The 20,098-nt window shown below is 41.5% G+C and overlaps 1 protein-coding gene across 16 annotated transcripts in view; it reads right to left on the bottom strand.

The window, feature by feature from the left end:
- The window catches only part of ERBB4 (erb-b2 receptor tyrosine kinase 4), a 580,719-nt gene that overhangs the window by 166,887 nt on the left and 393,734 nt on the right, over positions 1-20,098 (bottom strand). For 13 of the 16 annotated variants that reach the window (XM_080600555.1, XM_080600553.1, XM_080600542.1 and 10 more), the window contains 5 exons: positions 16,798-16,863; positions 8,299-8,417; positions 4,442-4,583; positions 2,761-2,874; positions 947-1,073 (listed from right to left, as the gene is read on the bottom strand). In XM_080600555.1, coding sequence (XP_080456681.1) covers positions 947-1,073; positions 2,761-2,874; positions 4,442-4,583; positions 8,299-8,417; positions 16,798-16,863 — 568 coding nt within the window. The other 3 variants (XM_080600548.1, XM_080600547.1, XM_080600549.1) reach the window with 3 other exon arrangements.

Consider the following 20,098-nt stretch of genomic DNA (forward strand, 5'->3'; position numbering starts at 1 on the left):
CCTAAAAAGCATGATAAAACTTCAAGACTATACAGTGGTAGAAGTACTTGAATACTTTGTACTGTTAGTGTACAACAAAGCATGTGTATACTTATTATGTGCAACAAAGCATGTGTATACCTATTATATACAGAGTAGGAAAAAGAGTTTCATCTTGTAGCACATTTTGAGACTTCTGCCCATTTTAAAAGGGCCCGAAATACCTCGAAGCATCACATAAAATTTACCATGGCCAATTACAGTACGAAGGCTTGAATTAGTAAGAAAACGCAGCTGTATGTGTGCGCTCTCAGTGACAAAGAGTGCAAAGCAAGGAAGTAGCTGCTTGCAATAGGCCTCCCCTGATCAAAATAAATTAACCCTGCTTTCCCTGGACACATCCCATCCTTGCAGAATATGCACCACGCATTCGCTTCTGATACAATGACACAAAGTGCATCGAACTATAAACAGCAAGAGGCTAGGTATTTGGCTGGGCTCTTTCCAAAAGAGACATTGGTGAGATTTCCAAATACTGGTTCTGTACCTCCACATCACCTGTTATTAAGACTTACTCAACATACAAAGATATTTAAACCAAAATACCATATTTAAGTACCCCTGAGTTTTGCACATCTCTGCAATCAAACTTGTAATATACGTAATTTAAACCAACTGACTGTTCTTTCAAACACGCACAACAACCACCAGCCAGGCTCTGACAATTTACAGTACCCAAAGATCATAGTAGGCTTTTCTCCTTCTAGTGCCATCTACTTCATTCTTTCTTTTCCTATAGATTGAATCGTAAGAATCCCATTAACAGTTTCCTTCACAACTAAGTCAGAAAACTTATTTACCCTGGATCTGCTGTTGAGCACAAGAAGCCTGCAGCCGTAAGTAAGAGGTGTACACTCCTGGTTTTGGCTGGCACTATGACATAACATCTTACCATTTTGTCACTTACCCATGAATCCCAGTAACGAGGAAGATAAGGTTGCCATTGATCTTGGTACAGTTTATGAACTTGTCAATATTGCTGGAATCCACCGTCTGAGCCGACACTAAACTCCCTGTTCCAATGCCATCACATGCTGCCAAAACAAGAAGTTGGTGTAAACAACTAGGAAAAATGATTACTGAACCAGAACACATTGGTCTTCTAAATGCAAGTCTTCGTTTCTTTCAGAGATAAAGCTGAAGAGAGGTGTCAAAATGGTACTCCACCCATATTCCCCAAAACCACGTGTCCATTCAAAACAGTAAGTCTAAGTACCTGTCAAAGAAGGGCATCCTGGCAAACACCTTGTTTCACAGTGCTCTCAAGGCCAGTATGAACCCCCAAAACTCCCTCTCAAGCCCTCTGTGAACAGAGGCATGAGGACTTGGCTTAGAGCAGCTGGCTGGGTGGTCTATCTGCACACTACTCACTACAAAAGGAAGGGGTCTGCTAACTCAGCGGGTCCCTTGGCTCTGGGGGACCTGGGAACTTTACCATTCACACACCAGAAGGCGCCTTATAAAGGAAGTACAAAAGTTCTTTCCTCATCATCTCAGTAAATAAATAAAGAGGCCTGAAGAAATTTTGGTACCGTGTGACAAATCTTCTCTGTCTGGCCTTCAAATGTAATTCAGTTACATGTTCTGGGACACGTGATGCACACATGAACAAAACCTTCACAACTTCTGTAAGGTAATACAACTATCTCCCTAATGAAGTCCTCAAATGGCAACTATTAACACCACACCTGAACCTTTTACACAAATGTAATAGCTTCCCTCTGTCCCATTAAGCAAGGCTAAGAGCTTGGCAAGAACAATACATATGTATTGATGTGCTTGAAAATGTACCTTTCTGGAGGGGGGTGGGGGGTGGAACTGTTTACTGCAATTAGGTTGAAGGGCAGGACACTACACACACTTAGAATTCAGTGTGTAACTTCCCAGCCTTGGCAGAAATATCTGTGTTTGTCTGTCTCAGCCATGTGGAGTGACTGCTGATTTACAGTGTTTTCGTAGCTTCATTGTGAATTCCTTTTCAGACAGGGCTTCCTCTAGGACTGAAAAACAGCATAAGCCCATGCGGGAAAAGTGATGGTGTTTTGCTCCTGAGACATTCAAACAGGGAGCAGAAAGCCTCCCCTAGAGCTCAGGACAGCAAAGTAATCTGTAGTACTGATGAGGACTGACACCTGTCACTGAAAAACTTCTAGTCCTCTAGAAAGACTAGAAAACAGTTTTCTGTTTTCTGCGAAAAGGAAGATATGGGAAAATCATAGATATTCTGGGTAAACATAGATATTCTGGGAAAACAGAGATATTTTTAGAGAACGGACAAAATAAATGGAAACCTAATGCTGTAGTGACAAGTGGGAGACACACCATACACCAAAGGCAGAATTTTAGCGTAGCCTCCTTTGGGATGACAAAAGGAGAGTTCCAAAACTCCTCCAGGAAATACGAGTCATTAAAATGATATAATAAAGAATTCTTTCAGATTTCTCTAAAACCAACGAAGAAATCCCCCTCATTTTTATCTAAGCAAAAGTAATTGGCTTAGTTATATTACCATTATAACTGAATAAATTTTCATTTTGTTGTATTTAGGAACACATTTCACACACAGCCTACATAGTTCAAAGTTCTGTGGATATCCAAAGGCTATTAATATCAAGTATTCTACAGCATACTCATACATATTTCATGCCAAACTAACACCCTGCTTTGGTCTACTAGAGTATAGACTACATTCAAGAAAATTTATACCAAATTACTGCCTACCTTTAGGACAAATGTCAGTGCAGGGCTTGCACATCTTAATACCATTTTCTTCAACCTCCATCTTGGAGCTCGGACACGCACGAACACAAGAACTGGAATCGACCACAAAGTTGTCTGAGCAGAAAAAAGAAGATATTGGTAGAAAGTGAACCACTGGACTAAACAATACTGGAACATATGGGTTTGGACTCTATTATGTCAATGTGTATTCCTATTTACCTCAGTACTTCCACATAAACATCAATGTTTAATATTCAGTGTTTTCAGAAACATCTAAATAAGGAAGTTAGGCATGGCTTTGGGTCACTCACGAAAATCTATGAATTGTCAGTCCATAACGCCCCCAGCCCACTCCCACCCCCAATTTGGTTTTATCATCATCTGTGAAATAAATAAAAAACGAGTTATGGGAACTGAAGAGAAATAAAACAAGATGCTCTGCCCTCTTTCACACACACAGAAATATATTTGTCTGGGGTAACACTGCATGGGACAATGACAACTATTTCAATTTTGCCTTGTCAAGCAACTGCCAAAGGGGCTTTTGTCTGATCCTACTTGATTGAAAGCTTAATGTCAAGAGAAAAAAAGTAAGTCAGAAAGTTCAATGACGTATTTAGACAAGGGATCACAGCCCTTAAGCAGTACATGATATACCAGTGTTGTTAAAAATAAATATAAATCTAGTTTGCTTAAAGAAGTCCAATGCTACTATTAGAGACAGAATTAAGCCTTGATGGTCCCAGCCTCATCCCACTGTCAATGAGAACTTTGTCAGAGAGATTCAAAATTTGGATTTAGCTTTGTGTTGAATTATGACACTATTTTTTATAGAACATCCATTTTTCTCATGGATAAATTACACATAATTAATGCACACCATAACTAGAAATCTTGGCGGAAATTAAAGGGAGAGCAAGAACACTGTCTCCCTTATTTTTCTAACTAAAATGTCTACGTCAGACTGTATCAATGAGGACCCTCTGTAAGTATTTGGGACTTGTCATCTGGCCTGCAGTTCAGAAGCATGTGTTTTTCACATGCATGGGATTTAAAAAAAAAACAAAAACAAAAAAAAAAAAAAAACAAAAAAAAAAACACCCCCCTCCTCCCTGCCACTATAATTTGACTCGTGGCTTGTTAGTATAGCATGTCTTTTTCCTCACTGGGAAAAATTGCAGAAAACGTTTGTGGTAACTTGATGTCAATCCATCATCATTCCAAAAAGAGGGCATCAGCATCATGAAAGCGTTTGCTACCAGGTAGTACTGGTGGTGGACTAGTTATTTTTCCGAAACTGTCATTTCTACACTTGTACAATCCCACTAATAAATACAGCATTTGGCGCTATTTTAACACTTAATTTCTAAACGTACAAGGGCTAATCAAAACCATGACTATAACAAATAGTCATGAAGACAGAAACTCAGTGAATTCCCTTTCTTTAAAAAAAAAATAAATCACTCTAGTATAAGACATTTGGAAAGTGTCAGCAACCCAGAACGTCTCTATCTTCAGTTAACATGTGACTGAGTTACTAAAGGCTGCACGCACACGCAGAGCTATTTCAGACAGTGCACTATTCACTTAGCTCTCATTCTCTCATTGTTTCGCGAGGTTCTTGAAACGCAACTCAAAACTTTCCATCGCTGGAGGAAAAGGCAGATAACACAGCACTTACGTGGGCATTTTTTGACGCAAAAAGCCCCATACGTGTACTTGGCATTGTGATTATGTTCTAGCTGGAAGGTGGTAGGATTGTACACAAATGTCTGCGGGCACTGCGTCACACATGCACCACTGTCATTGAAATTCATGCAGGCCTGCAAAGCAAGGGAGAAGAAAAAAATCAGCTTGATTAAATCATATAATTGGTTGTGGTTCGTTTTGTTTTTTTAGCTTAACAGTCCTGATTGTTCAGAAGTGTTGCAACAGTGAGAAATAAGACACATGTTTTTCTAAACCCCATTTTGTCTACTTAGATTTCTTGCTAGGACCTTGGCAAATACATGACACATAAAGGGGGGCTCACAGAGACCCCTTAATTTGAAACACTGCTGCCTGTTACAGCACTTCCTACAAAAACATAACAGAACCGTAATTTGTTTCATAACTATTGTTACTACTAGTAATCAACTAATTCACAACTCGATGGGACATTCTAAAACTGCCAAGAGTGAACAGCTATTTATCTTAGTCAGTCTAAACAAATGCTAATGACTTTTCCTTAGAGGCCCAACCTTTTGATTTCTTACAGCATGAGTCCATAGTCCAGCTGAAAACTGAAATTCCCAATTAGAAAGCAAGAGGGATAAGAACTTCTTTTGAGGTAGCACAGGAGGGGGTCATTTCCCTAAGTGGCAAGTTTAACAAGGTCAGTTGCTTCACACACTGGGAAAGGAAAATAGGACTTTGTATCACTTAGCATTCAAGCTCAGCCACCCACAGCTGACAGGGGACAGGGCCCTGACAAATGAAGAGGCAAGCGTGTGGATAAAGAGAGTAAGGGTATGCAGGGAAAATAATTGACTGTGAAAGGTTGATAAGTAGTAATATTAAAAAAAAAACAACACACCACACCACTGATTTTGACATTCCTTATCACCATGAATCGTATCTATGGGTTTAACCACAGCTTATAAAAAACTGTTTGAGTAGCAATCACAAAGCAAACTGCAAATGCGTACTGTCAAATCTCATACAAATATGAAAGCTGTAGCCTGGCTTGCATCCCACTAGCATTTTAAGCAACCACTGCTACTGGATTCTGCCTCCCCACTTACCAGTCTCTTCAAGCCACACTGCCTTAGAAATTTCAGTCTAGGGATGAATCCTGGAATTTTCCTGGTAGTCAGAAATACCCAGGTGAACCTGAATCTTTACAGTGTCAGCAAGTACACCAGTGAGTCCCTCCCTCCCCTCCAAAGGCTGGAACTTTAAGAAAAGTGAAAAAATTCCCGTTCTTCAGCTTATCTCCATTCAGGTCATAAAGGAGGTTACCTGTCAGGTCAGGAGATTTCAGGAAGTTAAGGCTAACAAAGTAACAAAAGAGAAGGACACACACTGCTGAAGAAAGGGACAAATGGGGAGTTCCATGATGAAGGCACCATCCTAGGCTGAATATGAACTTCCACTGTCCTCAGGAGCTTGAAGGTAGGCCAAACCAGTCCTGTCTTTGCTGGTTTATCAAAAGTTGTATTCAAAAAAACAGTAGTTCCTCACAGAACCAGAACTATGATAAACACAGTCAGTTTCTTCCTTATCAAGAACCAGACAGGAAGTCCACTCTATGAATAGGGTTTTCAGATTTCAGAGTATTTAGCCAGGCCCTGCTACACATTTCAAGTTTTAGATCCAGTTAGGTTTTGAATAGAAGACAGAAAAACACGTCTAAAACATTGTTTTATCATGTTTGCTTGCAGTTATGTCAGATGATGATTATTGTCTTGCTTTTATATAACTGAATATCCAAATGATTGCATCGCAGCATATGGAGGAGGAAGATAGATAATTTTATCTAGAAATAATAAAGCCATATTTAAAACAGGATGCTGTTACAAGCTGCCATACACTGAAGGATTTTTAATGTTCCATAAGCTGTGCTTTTGCTTATTAATAAATATTATTTTAGTTTGTTTCCTCAACTTACTTTACATCCATTGTTGACTTAGGAAGTGCTTTGTCAAGTACATGACAATCCTCTGATGATGGTGGAGCAAATGCAAAAAGTCAAGCACATCAATGCTCTTCACAGAGATGGCACTTCTCAGGAAAAGCCCACGTGGAAGACTGGAGAACTTTTAATTCATGACCGTAATATTTCATACACATTTGTAATTGCTTTAGTAACATAAACTTCTAGGATGTGGTGCTAGATGTTGCTAATATGTGAATAAAAGTACAAGAACGTACACAGGGAAAAAACAAGTTAAATGAGTTGTATCCTTCAGCTGAAAACTAAGCACAGTTGTTCACTGCCTAAAGGGTTCCACTTTTCACCCAGTGTGGTGTAAGCAAGTAATGGCTAGTCTTGAAAGACCCCTGCTGAATTTCGTTTACATTGCTCTGGGGCCAGGAGTGAATGAGACAGATGCCCTGGGTACTTCTCTACAGGATCAGAACAAGCATGTTAGCGTGATTTTTAGCATACACATTTCCGCAGCTGCCACTATTCAGGAAATCTAACTCATTTCCTTTTCTGCTGTGGTATTATAGAACATGGACACACAAGTTGTGGGTTCAACACCTCAGCACTGGAAATGTTCCTCAGCTGTCATTATGGAAACAGTAGCTGCATTTTTACCTCTTTCCTTTACACATTGATGTTGTATGACGACACGGGCAGGATGTTGTTTTCGCATCCCTTGTCCAAACCATTACAGAAGTTCCAACAAGCTTTGGATCAGGCCTACAACACACGCTGATTATATACGGTAAAGTCCCAATTACAGACTTGACAGTGATTGAAAGCCATCACCACATTTCCTCAGCAGTAAAAGAATACCATTTACAAAGTGTTTTGGGAGCACAGCACCTACCACTATCAAATGGTATCTGAATAGTGAGGAAGTTTGAGTTCCAGATAGGAAAAGATTCATTTTTGCCTGTTTGCTGCGATCCTCTTGCCTAGAGTAGCAAAACATTTGCAATTGTCCAAACCATATGATCTCTCCTCCCAGTCCTTTCTGGCAGATTTTAGAAGGAGCCCACCCAAGTTGGTAGATGTTTGTCTCCTCAATCATTTGGGTACCTCCAAAGATCCACTTCTCTGAACCCATTCTAGTTCTTGGCTTCTTCAGGCCTAGGTTTGCTACCCCTGAAAACATGAGCAAAACTTGCCTCTGTAACACAGTGATGAGCTATATGTTTTTTGAGATCAGTGTGGGGAGCTGAAGCTGCTGATACTACTACAAATACAAACAGTACACAAAATAAATATGGCTAAAGGCCTGTATTTACAGAATGCTTGTTTTTTAAGGAAAAAATAGCCTTTTCTTCTTTTTTCTTTTTAATCTTAAGCACATGTAGTAGAATACATACATTTGAGGTAGAGTATTTTGTGAACTGCTTTTCTTCCCAGTATGGCTAGTAAAAAAACTGAGTTTAAATCAAGCCTGGCAGTAATAGGAAACATCTTTCACAAAGAAGCTAAATTGTATTCTTGACTTTCAAATAAAAAGCACACCGAGCAGCAATAAAAGCTATGCTCAAATGTAACGACAAATACTTCTAAAAATTCCCTATTACCTCTAAAAGTTAATTTTAGGAAAGCAAAAGATAAAAATCACAGAGATTAGCATATTAACATTTCCCAATCTATATTTACAAATCTCATAAATCTGTTAATGGGCAATATTAAGTAGATAAGTGATGCTAATATAACGTGAAAAATATTAAATGCTAGAGTTCACAGTCAAAATCTGAGAATGTGCATACAATACATTATAAGGGGCAGAACTGTGAATTTCATGGATTAAAGCATTACGAACTTGCACTGCGACTGCCAGAAATGAGAAAAATGGGAAGTCTCACACATACAAAGCAATCAGTGTCTTTAGGTCCGGAACAGCCTCCAGCGCATTCCCGGTGGCAGCAGTCGCTGACGTAGGGCCCATAGCACCGTCCATCACACTGCTCTGCGCACACTGTCTTGGTTACTAGGAGGAGGAAGGAAAAATTATCGTGTCAGCATCAGAACTAAGGAGACAGCTCTTCAGCCGCACACTGAGGAAAACAAGCAGAACAACACCGTACTGAAAAAAAATACAAGTTTAAAGGCAATTTTTTTCAATGGCAGTAGTAACTGTTTTCCTCCATTATACCTTTACAATACCTTCTTCAAGAATGTACCATTGCCAGAAGACTGCAAAGGAAGAATTTTTTAATGGTGTTTATTTTCATCCTTGGAAAATAATGTAGAATACTATTTTCAAATGATTGAAGTTTAATAAATAGCTGATGGATAGCTATGGAGAGAAAAAAAAAACACACCAGGAAATAACAGAAGAGCTCACCAGTTCCACATGAGTTTTTCCCTGTGAAAAACTGCAACACTGAATAAAAAGCATGTAGAAATTCTGTGAGGCCAGCAATCTCTGAGCCAAAAGCTGTTCTTGATGGCAATCAATTTGAACAAATTGGCAATGAGAACAGAATACAACCTTCAGAGTGGAACACATTTCGAAATACCACTCATCTTCTTCTAGTAACACAATCCAGTCTTCACTCACAGGTAAACAACTACAGTCTACCAAGTGGCAGGTGCAGCAATTTAAAAGGAACCACAATGCTGTACCTCAGGGCTTAGTTTTGGACAAAGAATGGTCAGCAAGCAGAGTAACTTCCTCCCCTCAGCCATCTATATCTTCAGTCTTTATTTTACAGGAAAGGGAATTAAAAGTTTCTGCAGGACTATACCAACCACCTCCTACAGAATTTGAGGAAGCTGTGCTGTCAGCTCTCTTTTGATAAAGAGCAAGAAAGTTATGCTTCTCTAATTAAACTTAACCAATTATTTTGTTAAAAGCATTTCACTAGTTCTCTACGGAAAACACTTTTCAAGAGGCGAAAGAACACAGAATTTCATCCAACTTCTTGCTCCATTCTAATGTGATGCATCAGTGATTCCTTTTTATTAATTTTTCCAAACTGAATTGCCTCCACCACTTGCTGGAAGTACTTAAGGTAACACCAAAGCTTCTTAATATACATAGTTTATTTAGGAGATAAAAATGTAAATAACAAAAGAGAAATCATAGTTTATAATCTACAGAATAAAGTAATGCACTTTAAGAGTAATTCCAACTCGCTGATACCAGAGACCGCACTAGAAAACACTTCTGTGCCTCACACAATAAGATTTTAAAAGTAAGGGAATTTTTTGTAAATGCACTGACTGCCAATGTTACTAAAGAAACAGAATAAAGGTTTTTACTTAATAACTGCATTGATACAATGTTAGGACAGATAGGAAACAGTATCATAAGTTAACCAGGACAGATGAAGACTCTCCTCGTGAAAATTAAGGACTCAGTAAGTCTGTGTCTGCACATTGGCTTCTGCCAGTTCAGAACCTTGTCTATTGCATTTGGGTTTAGACTGGATTGGGCACTACCTGTCTTAACCTTGAATGGAGGTGAAGCCTCCTGACTTAACACAAAGCCCTGTTTGCTAGAACCTATTTGGGTCCCAGGACCCAAACCACCTGCATTTATCCATGCCCCTGGGCTGGGCAAGCCAGGTAAGCAGCGTGCTGACGATTGCCATCAGGCTACCGATCTATTCCAGCAGCTCTGCAAACCACCCCAGGGGGCTGGAAAGCCGCCGGCCGCGCCTCTTAGACCAGAAGCCAGCCCCAAGCCACGGCAGCACCCCCCGTATACCCTCCCCATTTCACACAGCAACCGCTCAGCAGCAGGGTTACCTCAGTTTTTAACCCAACCTCTCTCCTTCAAGGGCTGGCCGCCCACCTGCCTGGGTTACGGCTGCCAGCGGCGAGGCAGAGCCTGGGACCGCCCCGCACCGCCCCTCTCCTCAGGAGCCCTGCAGGCATCAAAATGGCGGCCGGGCCTCCCTGCTCCGTGCCCCCTTCCAGAACGTTCTAGAGTGGAAGGCGCGGCCCGGGGCTCTCCCTCAGCAGTGCCCACCCGGCGCGCCTTGAAAGCTTATTTCCCCTTTTTTTTTTCTTTTTATTAAATTGCACCAGAGGGCCAGAGCTTTGGAACCAGTTGTATCAGGCAGCTACAATTAATGCTTTCAATTGGAAAGGAGGGGAAATTGTGGCACAGCACGGCTGCTTTCCTCACTGCTGCTCCACTGCAATTTAATGTTTTGTTTAAATCTGGAAAGTTTTGGTGCACGGTACCTCTGTGTAGAAAATTATTTTGAGGTACCTAATTAGCTCAGTTACAATTTCTTCCCCCAAGTGCAGCTGCTGTTGGGACTTGGGATGCCCATCAGGACTCTGAAGCTATTGCTTCCCTGGGCAGACGGCTTTTCCAAGGGCCGCTGCAAGTGCCACCCTGTCAGCTACAGAGAGTACTGGGAACCTGCAGCATCCCCCAAAAACAGGCTGGGAGGAGGTGAATCCCCACCTTGGCCATGCCAGGTGTCCCGTCACCATGCCATGCAGTGTATTTAGATCTTCCAGTCGGCTCGCTGGCTCTTACGTTGAGCCATCCCAGATCTGCATTTTAAAGGATTTCACAATTCCATCAAGCTGTGCCACAGGTCACAGCACTTCCCAAGGCTGCCTAGTTTAAACAGCAGTAGGAAGTGATCTCCAGTAACAGCAATAGATTTAAGCAATTTACTGGCACCTTTTCAGCAGTTTTTAGCCTACTAGTCTAGGCTCACCTAAACTATTCACCCTCATCTAGAGCCCCCTGTAAGTCTTCTGCCATGTGTAAATTTACAGATACTGTCTTTTATATTTATTTATTTATTTTTACAGTCCTTAGCATTTTAAGAGACTACAATTTATTCCAGAATATGTTTCCTTCTAAAAAGAAGAGCAGGAGCACGAGGACTGATGTGGAGGAGCGCAGCCCCTTTCCAGCACAGGACAGGAGCAGAGTGCCCTCACAAGCTGTGCTCCTCTGCTTGTGGGTTTCACGCAGCCTCTAGCAAGCTGTTCAGGACAGGGCATGTTTTGAGTTTTCCTGAACACTGCAAAGATGTAAAGTGGTTTGCAAAATATACAGTTGCGAAGGCTTGTTGCTGCTTCTCCTTAATTGTTTATTTCATGTTTATTTTACTGGGAAAGCCAACAGAACTGCCAACATTTCATTTTAGGAAAAGGCCACAGCACACCTTATTTATCTTTCGGAGAAGGAGCCATAAAGGTATCTTCAGTGACAACTTACAAAGACAGAAAAAAAACTTAGCTCTGAATTTTTGAAGGACTCGCTCAAGACAGTTCACAGCGAAGGGTGTTCCCCAAAACAAAACAACTACAAGGCAATACTATGTAATAATAATCTGATTGTTCAGACTCCAGTAAACATAGCTCAACAGTTCAACTTCCTGCAATCATTATCATAGTGTAACCCTACAGAAAATGAACTTAGCTGCACACATTTAAAACAATGGCAACCTTTCCCCCAAAACTTCCTCCAAACACAGACAATTTATTGTACAGCTGCAAAACAAGACCTATCCAGAAGAGTGAAATGTAGAAGCAGTTATTTCCCAAGGCATCAAACTGCATGTTCAGATCACTCACCTGGGCTTCCTCCTCACTGCAGAGACAGCCTGTGACATGTAACTGTGAATGCTCCACCAAGCTAGCTTGGAGGTGGTGCATTTCAGGCAAAACTAACAGGTCTGTGTAACAGCCCAGAGGAGCCGGCAAAGCCACAGGCAGCATGGCCATGGGGATGGTTGGGAGAGAGAGGGCTTGAGGAGCAAGGTGGTGTTGAGCAGAGGATGCAGAAGATGCTACCAGGGTGCATGGCTTTGCCTGGGAGCTGCAGAGGTGGATGACTGCAGCTCCAAGGTGAATATGAAAGACCACTGCTGGTGGATGTTGCTGGGTGGCTCCTAGGGGGGACACGTGGCTCGAAATGGTGCTGAGGAGAGAGTGGGGAACTGGGCAATGGCTGCTCACAGGCAGTGTCAACCCAGAGCAACCCTGCTGCAAGCTGAATGAGTGGAGCAATACCAAGCTTCTCCTGCTAACCAGCACCGGGACTGTTTACAGGGGAGCTATTGGACAGTGGTGATTAGGAGCCCTCACTGCACCTCTTTCTTGCAGCCCAGACACACAGGTGAGATCCAGGAGTTCTGGACAGGGGACCCTACAGGCAGGTCAGATGCCAGTTACTCATTTCTTCAGCCAACACAACTGTGAGGAGAGCCTTCACTAACAACTAAGGCCCCAGGTTTCAAACTAGACTTTTGTAGGATAGCACAGCTACCTGCCCTGACACCTGCTTCATGGGGTCGCTTGAGGCTTCAGCTGCACAGAACCGTCATGAAGAGTAGCAAACACCAAGGTCATGACAAAATGTGCCATGCATTGGGGCTGGTTTCTGGAGGGGAGAACAGAATGCTGACTGCCAATCTTCACTAGTATTTCACTATGATAGCAAAAAGCTGTGCTGGGCATGGGGTGGAATGGGCACTTCAAGTGTGTGTGCTCAACTAATCAGTCTCTCTTATTGTTTCCCTTCATCTTTAATTATGTCAGGGCACTATAAATCTATGAAGGAAAAAATGGAAAGTAACTGAAATCAATGAAAAAGTCTTATGAACATGCAAAGTTATTAGTGAAATACAAGGATTTTAATTAAAGATGCTGGCTCCAAGCAAAAATGCCGGGTTACCCTGATTGATCTAAGCTGCTGGTTCAGCTCTTTCCATCTCCCCCACCAGGCTCCCGCTTGCCTTTTGCTGCTCTAATTGGGTACTTCCTGCATCGGCACCTTCTTTTTCTCAGCAACATCAGCTGCAGAAAGACTGTATAAATACAGTTATGCTCAGGCCAATCTCCTGTACACATACACAGTCACACAGTATTTTATGTTTGCTGAATGTTTAGGTTTGGGGCCTGATTTAAAGGCTATTTCCCTTTTTTGCCTCCCCTTAGTTTTAATTTAAATTATTCTCTTTCAGTTTCATTCCTCTAGGATAAAGTGCATAATCTGTCATTTTAATAAAATAATGCATTAAATTTATAAAGCTTTCAATTTCTTTTCATATGAAAAAGAAACAAAAACCCTTATCAGACATCAACACCAAAAGCAGTAACAGTCTAACCACAGATTTTCAAATTTGACTAGTAACTTCCAAAAGCTTTTGTTCTTGTGCTTATTTTTAAAAGTGGTTTACATAGTGGGTGTGCCCAATACTCTGAAAAACATTCTTTTTAAGAGCTATTCCACGTTAGCCTTTCCTGACACTAAAACAAAGAACACTCTCTAGCTTTTAAGTGTTTCATATTAATATTTACTAATATTTTAATTGTAAAAGAAAAATGGGTTGTTAACTGCATAATACAGTATCCTGAAATTATCTCTGTTCTAAATCCTAATGGAACAGCTTATTTAAATTTTCCCATTAATTGCCTTCCTAAATACATAAATTTTCTTGTCACATTTAGACAGATGTTAGGATAGAGTTAGATGCAGGTGGTGTATCAGATAGAATTATACATACAGAGAGACATAGCTGGAGGGCAACATAAGAAGACAGGTAAATGATACTCATGCAAAAACAAAAGGATCTTTGTTTTTTTCCATATGTAATTTGAAATGAAAGACACGGATTAAGATCTTTCATTTTTTATCTATCCTTTTCCTAGGAAAATAATTTAAATCTTATCTTGGGAGGGGGGCTCATCAGAATTTTTTCTTCAGTGACTGGATAAAAAAATGAAATTATTAAATGCAGACATGCTTATGTGCCTTCTGGTTCTAGGAACAAAACTTTTTGACACTGGGAAGTAATAAGGCCAAAGTCTTTTCCTGCAGGTGTTTGAAGGCCTCCCATCCTCAAGGTGACTAGGTGAAGGTATAGGCTATGTTTGTGATACCGTTCTTCCTGTCTCCAGCTTGTATCTAAGAATCGCATTAATTAGACTGAAAGCCAGGGCAGTTTTTTAAAGTCAGAAATGAAGGCAGCAAAAGCTTAACACCACTTGGATTTTTATGTTTTGATTTCCTACTCATATTCTAATTCTTTGTTTTAATGGTTTTTAGAAAAACAAGTTTTGCGAAAATGTGATGAATAAATGCTCATTGCTAGCCCAATATTCACTCTTTTTGTTAAATCCTGCTGTTTACCCAAGGCAGTACAAGGTCAGGGAGGCAAAAGGAAAGCATACAACCTAAAATTAACTCCTATCCCTGACAATTGCTGCGGGAACTATACTGACAGTGTGTTTCAAGGTAAAAGGCCATAAGTAGCTATTTCAAATTAGGAATGTGTGATCCATGCATCTTCCTGGAACTTAGATAACATATGTCTTTGATAGTTTATTAATCCATGGTCATGCCTTAGCCTGTCCCCACTGTTTGGATTTGAGAGGGCAGTCACTGTGAAGAAAGAGAGAGCTGTCACTCTGGGAGCAAAGCTACTGTGCAGCTCTGCTAAGCTTCTGACTTTGCAACACTGCAGATAAGTTTTGCTCTCTCTGGTATTATTACATTAATCCACCAAATCGGTTTGGTTATCTGAGAGCAGCGCTTTGGGGAGGTTGAGACCATGTGAGCCGATCCTGCCACGTGGGCTTCTGCAGCCACGCGGAGTCCAGCTGGACTGTCCAACACTGCATATGGCTGGAGCCTCCACCTGCTGGAACCAAGGCTTGAGCCAGGATCAGATCATCCTTATCCAACAGAATCACCAAGGTTTTGCACTATTCCCCGATGAGATAACCACGTAAGGCCCAAGTAAGTCTGTCCAACTCGGGAAGAATTACCCAGGTCCTTGCAGAGATGGACAAAACACGCCTAAGAACCATCATTAATTAATTCTAATTTGGCCACAATATAAAATCATTCCAGCCACCTAGAGTTCTGTCCCTTTCCTCTATGTCCTTCAGTACATAACCTCGCTGTAAGGAGGTTTTCTCAGGACTGACTTCTTTGCAGCATTCATAGACTGCTAGAAAGAAAGGAGAGGTACTAGCTCAATTCAGACAAACAAGAATACACTTCATTATACAGTTATTCCTGCAACCTGTCCTGAAGCACTTTTAATCACACCCGCAGATAACGTTCAATATGAAAGAGCAATATAACAACGTGTTAGCTTTAGCAGAGCTATAATTGTCATCAGCTTTGCTAGCAACATCAGCTGATGTACCTGAATGCAAAGGAGCACAGGGGGGCAGAGCCTCTGCAGGCACGCAGCTCTGTCACCTGCACCCTGTGCTTTGGCACGGGCAGGAGGTCGGATCGGATTTCCTCATTGTGGTCAACCCTAAAATGTTCATGTCAAACTATCTGCTATTTCCAGTTTCCCACAATTTCTTGCTCTGAATAGTGGGGGAAAAAGGCATTTTTGCACTGTTTCTAATATTTCCAATAAAAAAGATGGCTAACATTGGGCTATCATAAGTTCAAAGAGTTAGCTGGTGCACCTGCTTGGTAGCACTTAAATCCCAGCTACAACACGGCCAAGAAAATGAGCACAAGCCAGAGCAGTGCTAACTCAGGGGTGTGAAGGTATCAGCAAACATTTCGTTTCCTGGGAGGAGTGACTCCAATAAACCCAACCAATTTTCACCATCCTGAATTTCAAAGAAGAAAAATGTAAAGGATAGCTCTATTGCTGCAAGAGGAAAAAGGGAGAAACTTGTAGGAAAAGATAGCTCTCAATTTTCTCCTCTTTTATATTTGCTAATATTGTAACTACACTTCTAACTCCTTAGTGCCTGTCTGGAGGAGCTGAAAGCACACAAAGAAGAAACTCTCTCAATATAGTTCTTTTTTCTTACTCATTTTAATGCCATCTAAATTCAAGAGGACAGACAGACATTGTGAACAACCCTTCACTTGCTACTTCCTTCACAAAAAATCATTATTCTCTTTCAGTATAACTCAACTACATTCTGAGTTATTATAAAGAGAACAATTCTGCAAGATAATTAATACTCCCAGGCTCCCACTGAAATAAACAGAGTACTCTGGCATTAGGAACTTTGCAGCATCAGGCCATCATTAAACATCTCCAAATCCGCCTTGTAGACTTTTCTATTCCTGCAGTATTCGTTTCAGTATATTCCAAAATAACCATCAATATTCTCAGGAGCCATGCTCCATGTTGCCGCCAAGAAGTGAAAAGAAAATTCAAGTTAGCTTAAGCATTTTTAGAAAGCACAAGGGAGGAAAGAAAAACATAAATTCACATGGGGGGAAAAAACAAGATCATCAGTTGGCAAAAATATACAGAAAAAACCTTGAAATGTTTCAGAACTGTGCTAAAAAGAAAATTTATAGTATCTCTTCACAATAATAGTAATAAAAAAAAAAAAGTAGGATCCCTGTTGCATCATTTTTCAGTCCTTTGTTTCTCAGGGTCTTGCATACTTACAGGTCTGGCAGTGATTCTCTGTGGGTCCCCAGCATCGGCCTGTGCAGGATTTGTGGCATCGACCACCTTTGGGAACGAAAGAAACAGGGAGATTAGAAATGTGGCTTCCTTTCATTTCTTTAGCCTTCAACAACCACTAAAGAGAAGGGTCCATCTTGCCTTTGAAGAGCTTCTGTGCTTTACTAAGTTTGAAACCATGTCTGTAAAAAAGTCCAGACACATAGCCAGAATGGGTAGCAAACATATGGGTACTTATCTAAGTGCTTTATACCCTAAATCCCTGTGTGCTACAAATAATAGCTGGAACATTTTAAAACCAAAAAAGATGAAGTGTGGAGGAGCAAGGAACAATTTCACCACCCGGTGCTGTTGCTCTGTACATCCTCCATAAGACCCACTCATTCCTCCCATGGGACGAGAAATGGCTGAGCAAATATCCATCTCATCTTGTGTTCAATTTCACCTGAACAATGGGGCAATAAACTCAGTGCCTTGGAAGAAAAGTGATCCAAAACCAATCCTCCCCCCTAGAAGACTGTACAGTCTTCATGTCCAAAATCACAGTGAAGGAAATTTGCTCTGTGCAGCCACTTCTCCACAGTGACAGCTAAACTCACAGGACCTTGCCTTTTCTGACTGCAGAATCTCTAGCTGCCTGTGGTTGTGGTTCTGCTTCTGAAGGAGCCTCACCTTGGAGGAGATCTCACCTTGGAGATGCTCTGCATCATCCTTCCACGTGCTGACAGTCTTAATCAATCCCTCAAGACAAAAGGGAACTGAAGGTGCTTGCTTTGCAAAATACAGATGGGGAAGGTAGAGTTAACAACAATACCTTTTCTAAACTTTTACAAACTACCTGGTAATTAGCGATTGAAACCCTCTTGCACTGAGGAGGGAGAGGAATTCACATCTTCCATTTCATGGCTAACCACTAACCACTGTGCAAGGAAGCGGAAAGCGGTGGAAGGACTGGCACATACTCTCGCTGCATCTTTTGTTACCTGAGAAAACACTCAGCCAGTCCCACGACAGTTCTGATGGTGAGCGAAGGAGATCTCATCCTGCAGTTCCACAGCCAGAGCTCAGCCATACTCCTTTCTCCCTCCTGAAGTGCAGGAGCCTTACAGCACCCCAGGTCCCAACTGCTATAACATGGGTGCTGCTGGAGCAAAACCCCTTACAGGGAACCAGACCTGAAGTGATGAACTGAGAAACCTGACACAAGCATTGGGAACGACGCCGCACAGCCCTTCCTGCTGCTCTTCTGACCTCAGTAACTTGACCTCGCCTTGGATTAAACTTTTATTCATCACTGAGTACTGCTGAGAACCTAGTAAGTGAATTTCCACTTTGAACCTGAACCTGAAGTCATCAGGAACATTTCGATCCTGTACTAGCAGCAGTAGCTATTAATGCTGCTCCGCTGCACCCTGCACTAAACCACATACTGCCCACAAGCTCCCACTTGGGAAACAACATTGGAGAAAATGCAAAGCAAAGGTTGGATCACCCCCAAAAGACAAGTGTACCTACCAGTTGTTACACAGTTAAGCAAAACCACAGTTAAGAGTCGCGTGAAGTCAGGCTTTGTGTCGCTACTTTTGTGAAACCAGTGCTCTCCTCTCAGCTCTCACGCAGCACCGATGGTGCTATTGATTATGTTGTGTAGTAATTACGTGCTGTATGCCAACTACCTTGTTAAAACTACCGGCTCCTCACTGCACTCGTGTTCGTTTCAAGCAATTATACTGGGGGAGCGTTGGTGCTGACATCACCAGCACATAATTTGCTGTCACACGCTGCCATCTGTTTATTTAGATCACAGATATACTATAACTACTTAATGCAAACTCATTCTGGCTGACAGAGAGGGGACTCCATCTGGCATGAATAATGCAACTTTAATCAGTAATAACGATTATTATGATTATTAAGAGGCTACTGGAGCCCTGTGCAGAAAGCTAACACATCCATTTTGATTTATAAGAATGGAAGTTTAAAAAAAACAGGTGAGGTAAACAAAAAATCAAGGAAGAACTTTCACAGAAGAGAGCCTTGAAACGACACAGTTTGTTTGCTGGGTTTGGTGCTCACTTTGCTGAATAAATATGATGCCCTGGAACTGGGTGTTATAAACCCTGACCAACCGAACAAGCGGGAAGGAGAAAGGGCAAGGCAGGGAGTGCACATTTCCGTACCTGCCTCAGCATGGCCCGCACCACAGCATCGCTGCTGGGGGAAGGTAGGGAGGAACCGCAACCCAAGGACAGCAGAGCCACCGCCTCCTGCAAGGCTCCATTTTATGCCTTACCCTAACTTATGGTCAAATCTGACATCCATCTAGCTCAAGGGGACAGGGATTCAGGGAGAAAGCTACAAGGCTGGCAGCCTGACACAGGGAAAAGCATTGCACAGACCACTTGCAGCCACGTATTCCTGAGGCAGAAGAAGGCACCAGTTCAGCTCTTTCTGCCCCAGACTTCTGCCCTCTTCCAAAATTTACTGTAGGTACTGGGCTTTCCTTTGCAGTTTGTGCACTGAGATAACAGAAGATACTTCAAGCATCCTTCCAAGAGACCTCTAACTAGAGAGGCCTCCCACACTTCTGCACAAATTACATTTAAAATGAAAATCTTCACATTTCAAATTCCTAGGTGCTGAGCTGATCCTCAGCAGGCAACCAAAATGTGCTCAGCCAACTCTACTCCTCCTGGAAATAAAAGTGATCCAGCATCTTCAATAATCATTATTTTTTTATTTAAAATCTTGCATGCCTGCTTCCTGGTACATGACTTTGTTTGTCAGTGTCAGATGATCATTTGCATTTAAATAGAGATATTTAACAAAATAGCAAGAAAAGGCTGCCAGTTTTCCTTTTTCTCATTGGGAACTCAAAGTCTGTGCTTCATTGTTTTCACTTTTCTCAGCTGCACAGACAAAACAAGGAGCCGAGCTTGTAGGCAGCACACCTCTGAATTACATTACATGTCCTTTTGAAGGTCAAATATACCGAGAATTAAAATCAAAAAACAAACTCCCTCCAAACAGTGTCTCTATATTGGTCCGTTTGTTCAAAAAGAAAAATAACTTTCTTTGCTCTCAGCAGGAACTGGTCCAGATTCTGCCCTCCAATAACTCAGTATTTCACCTGGTTTTCCCACCGTAATAAGGACAGATTGCTACCCATTAAAGATCAGCTCTGTAAATCTTATAACAAAAATAGTCCCATGGAAGTCAACGTAAGTAGCCAGGAACATAAGGAACATCCATGTGAGGAACAGTTCTCATGATTAGATCTGTA

Source organism: Anser brachyrhynchus (genome assembly GCF_964034855.1).
Source record: "Anser brachyrhynchus genome assembly, chromosome: 7".
NCBI lineage: Eukaryota > Metazoa > Chordata > Aves > Anseriformes > Anatidae > Anser > Anser brachyrhynchus.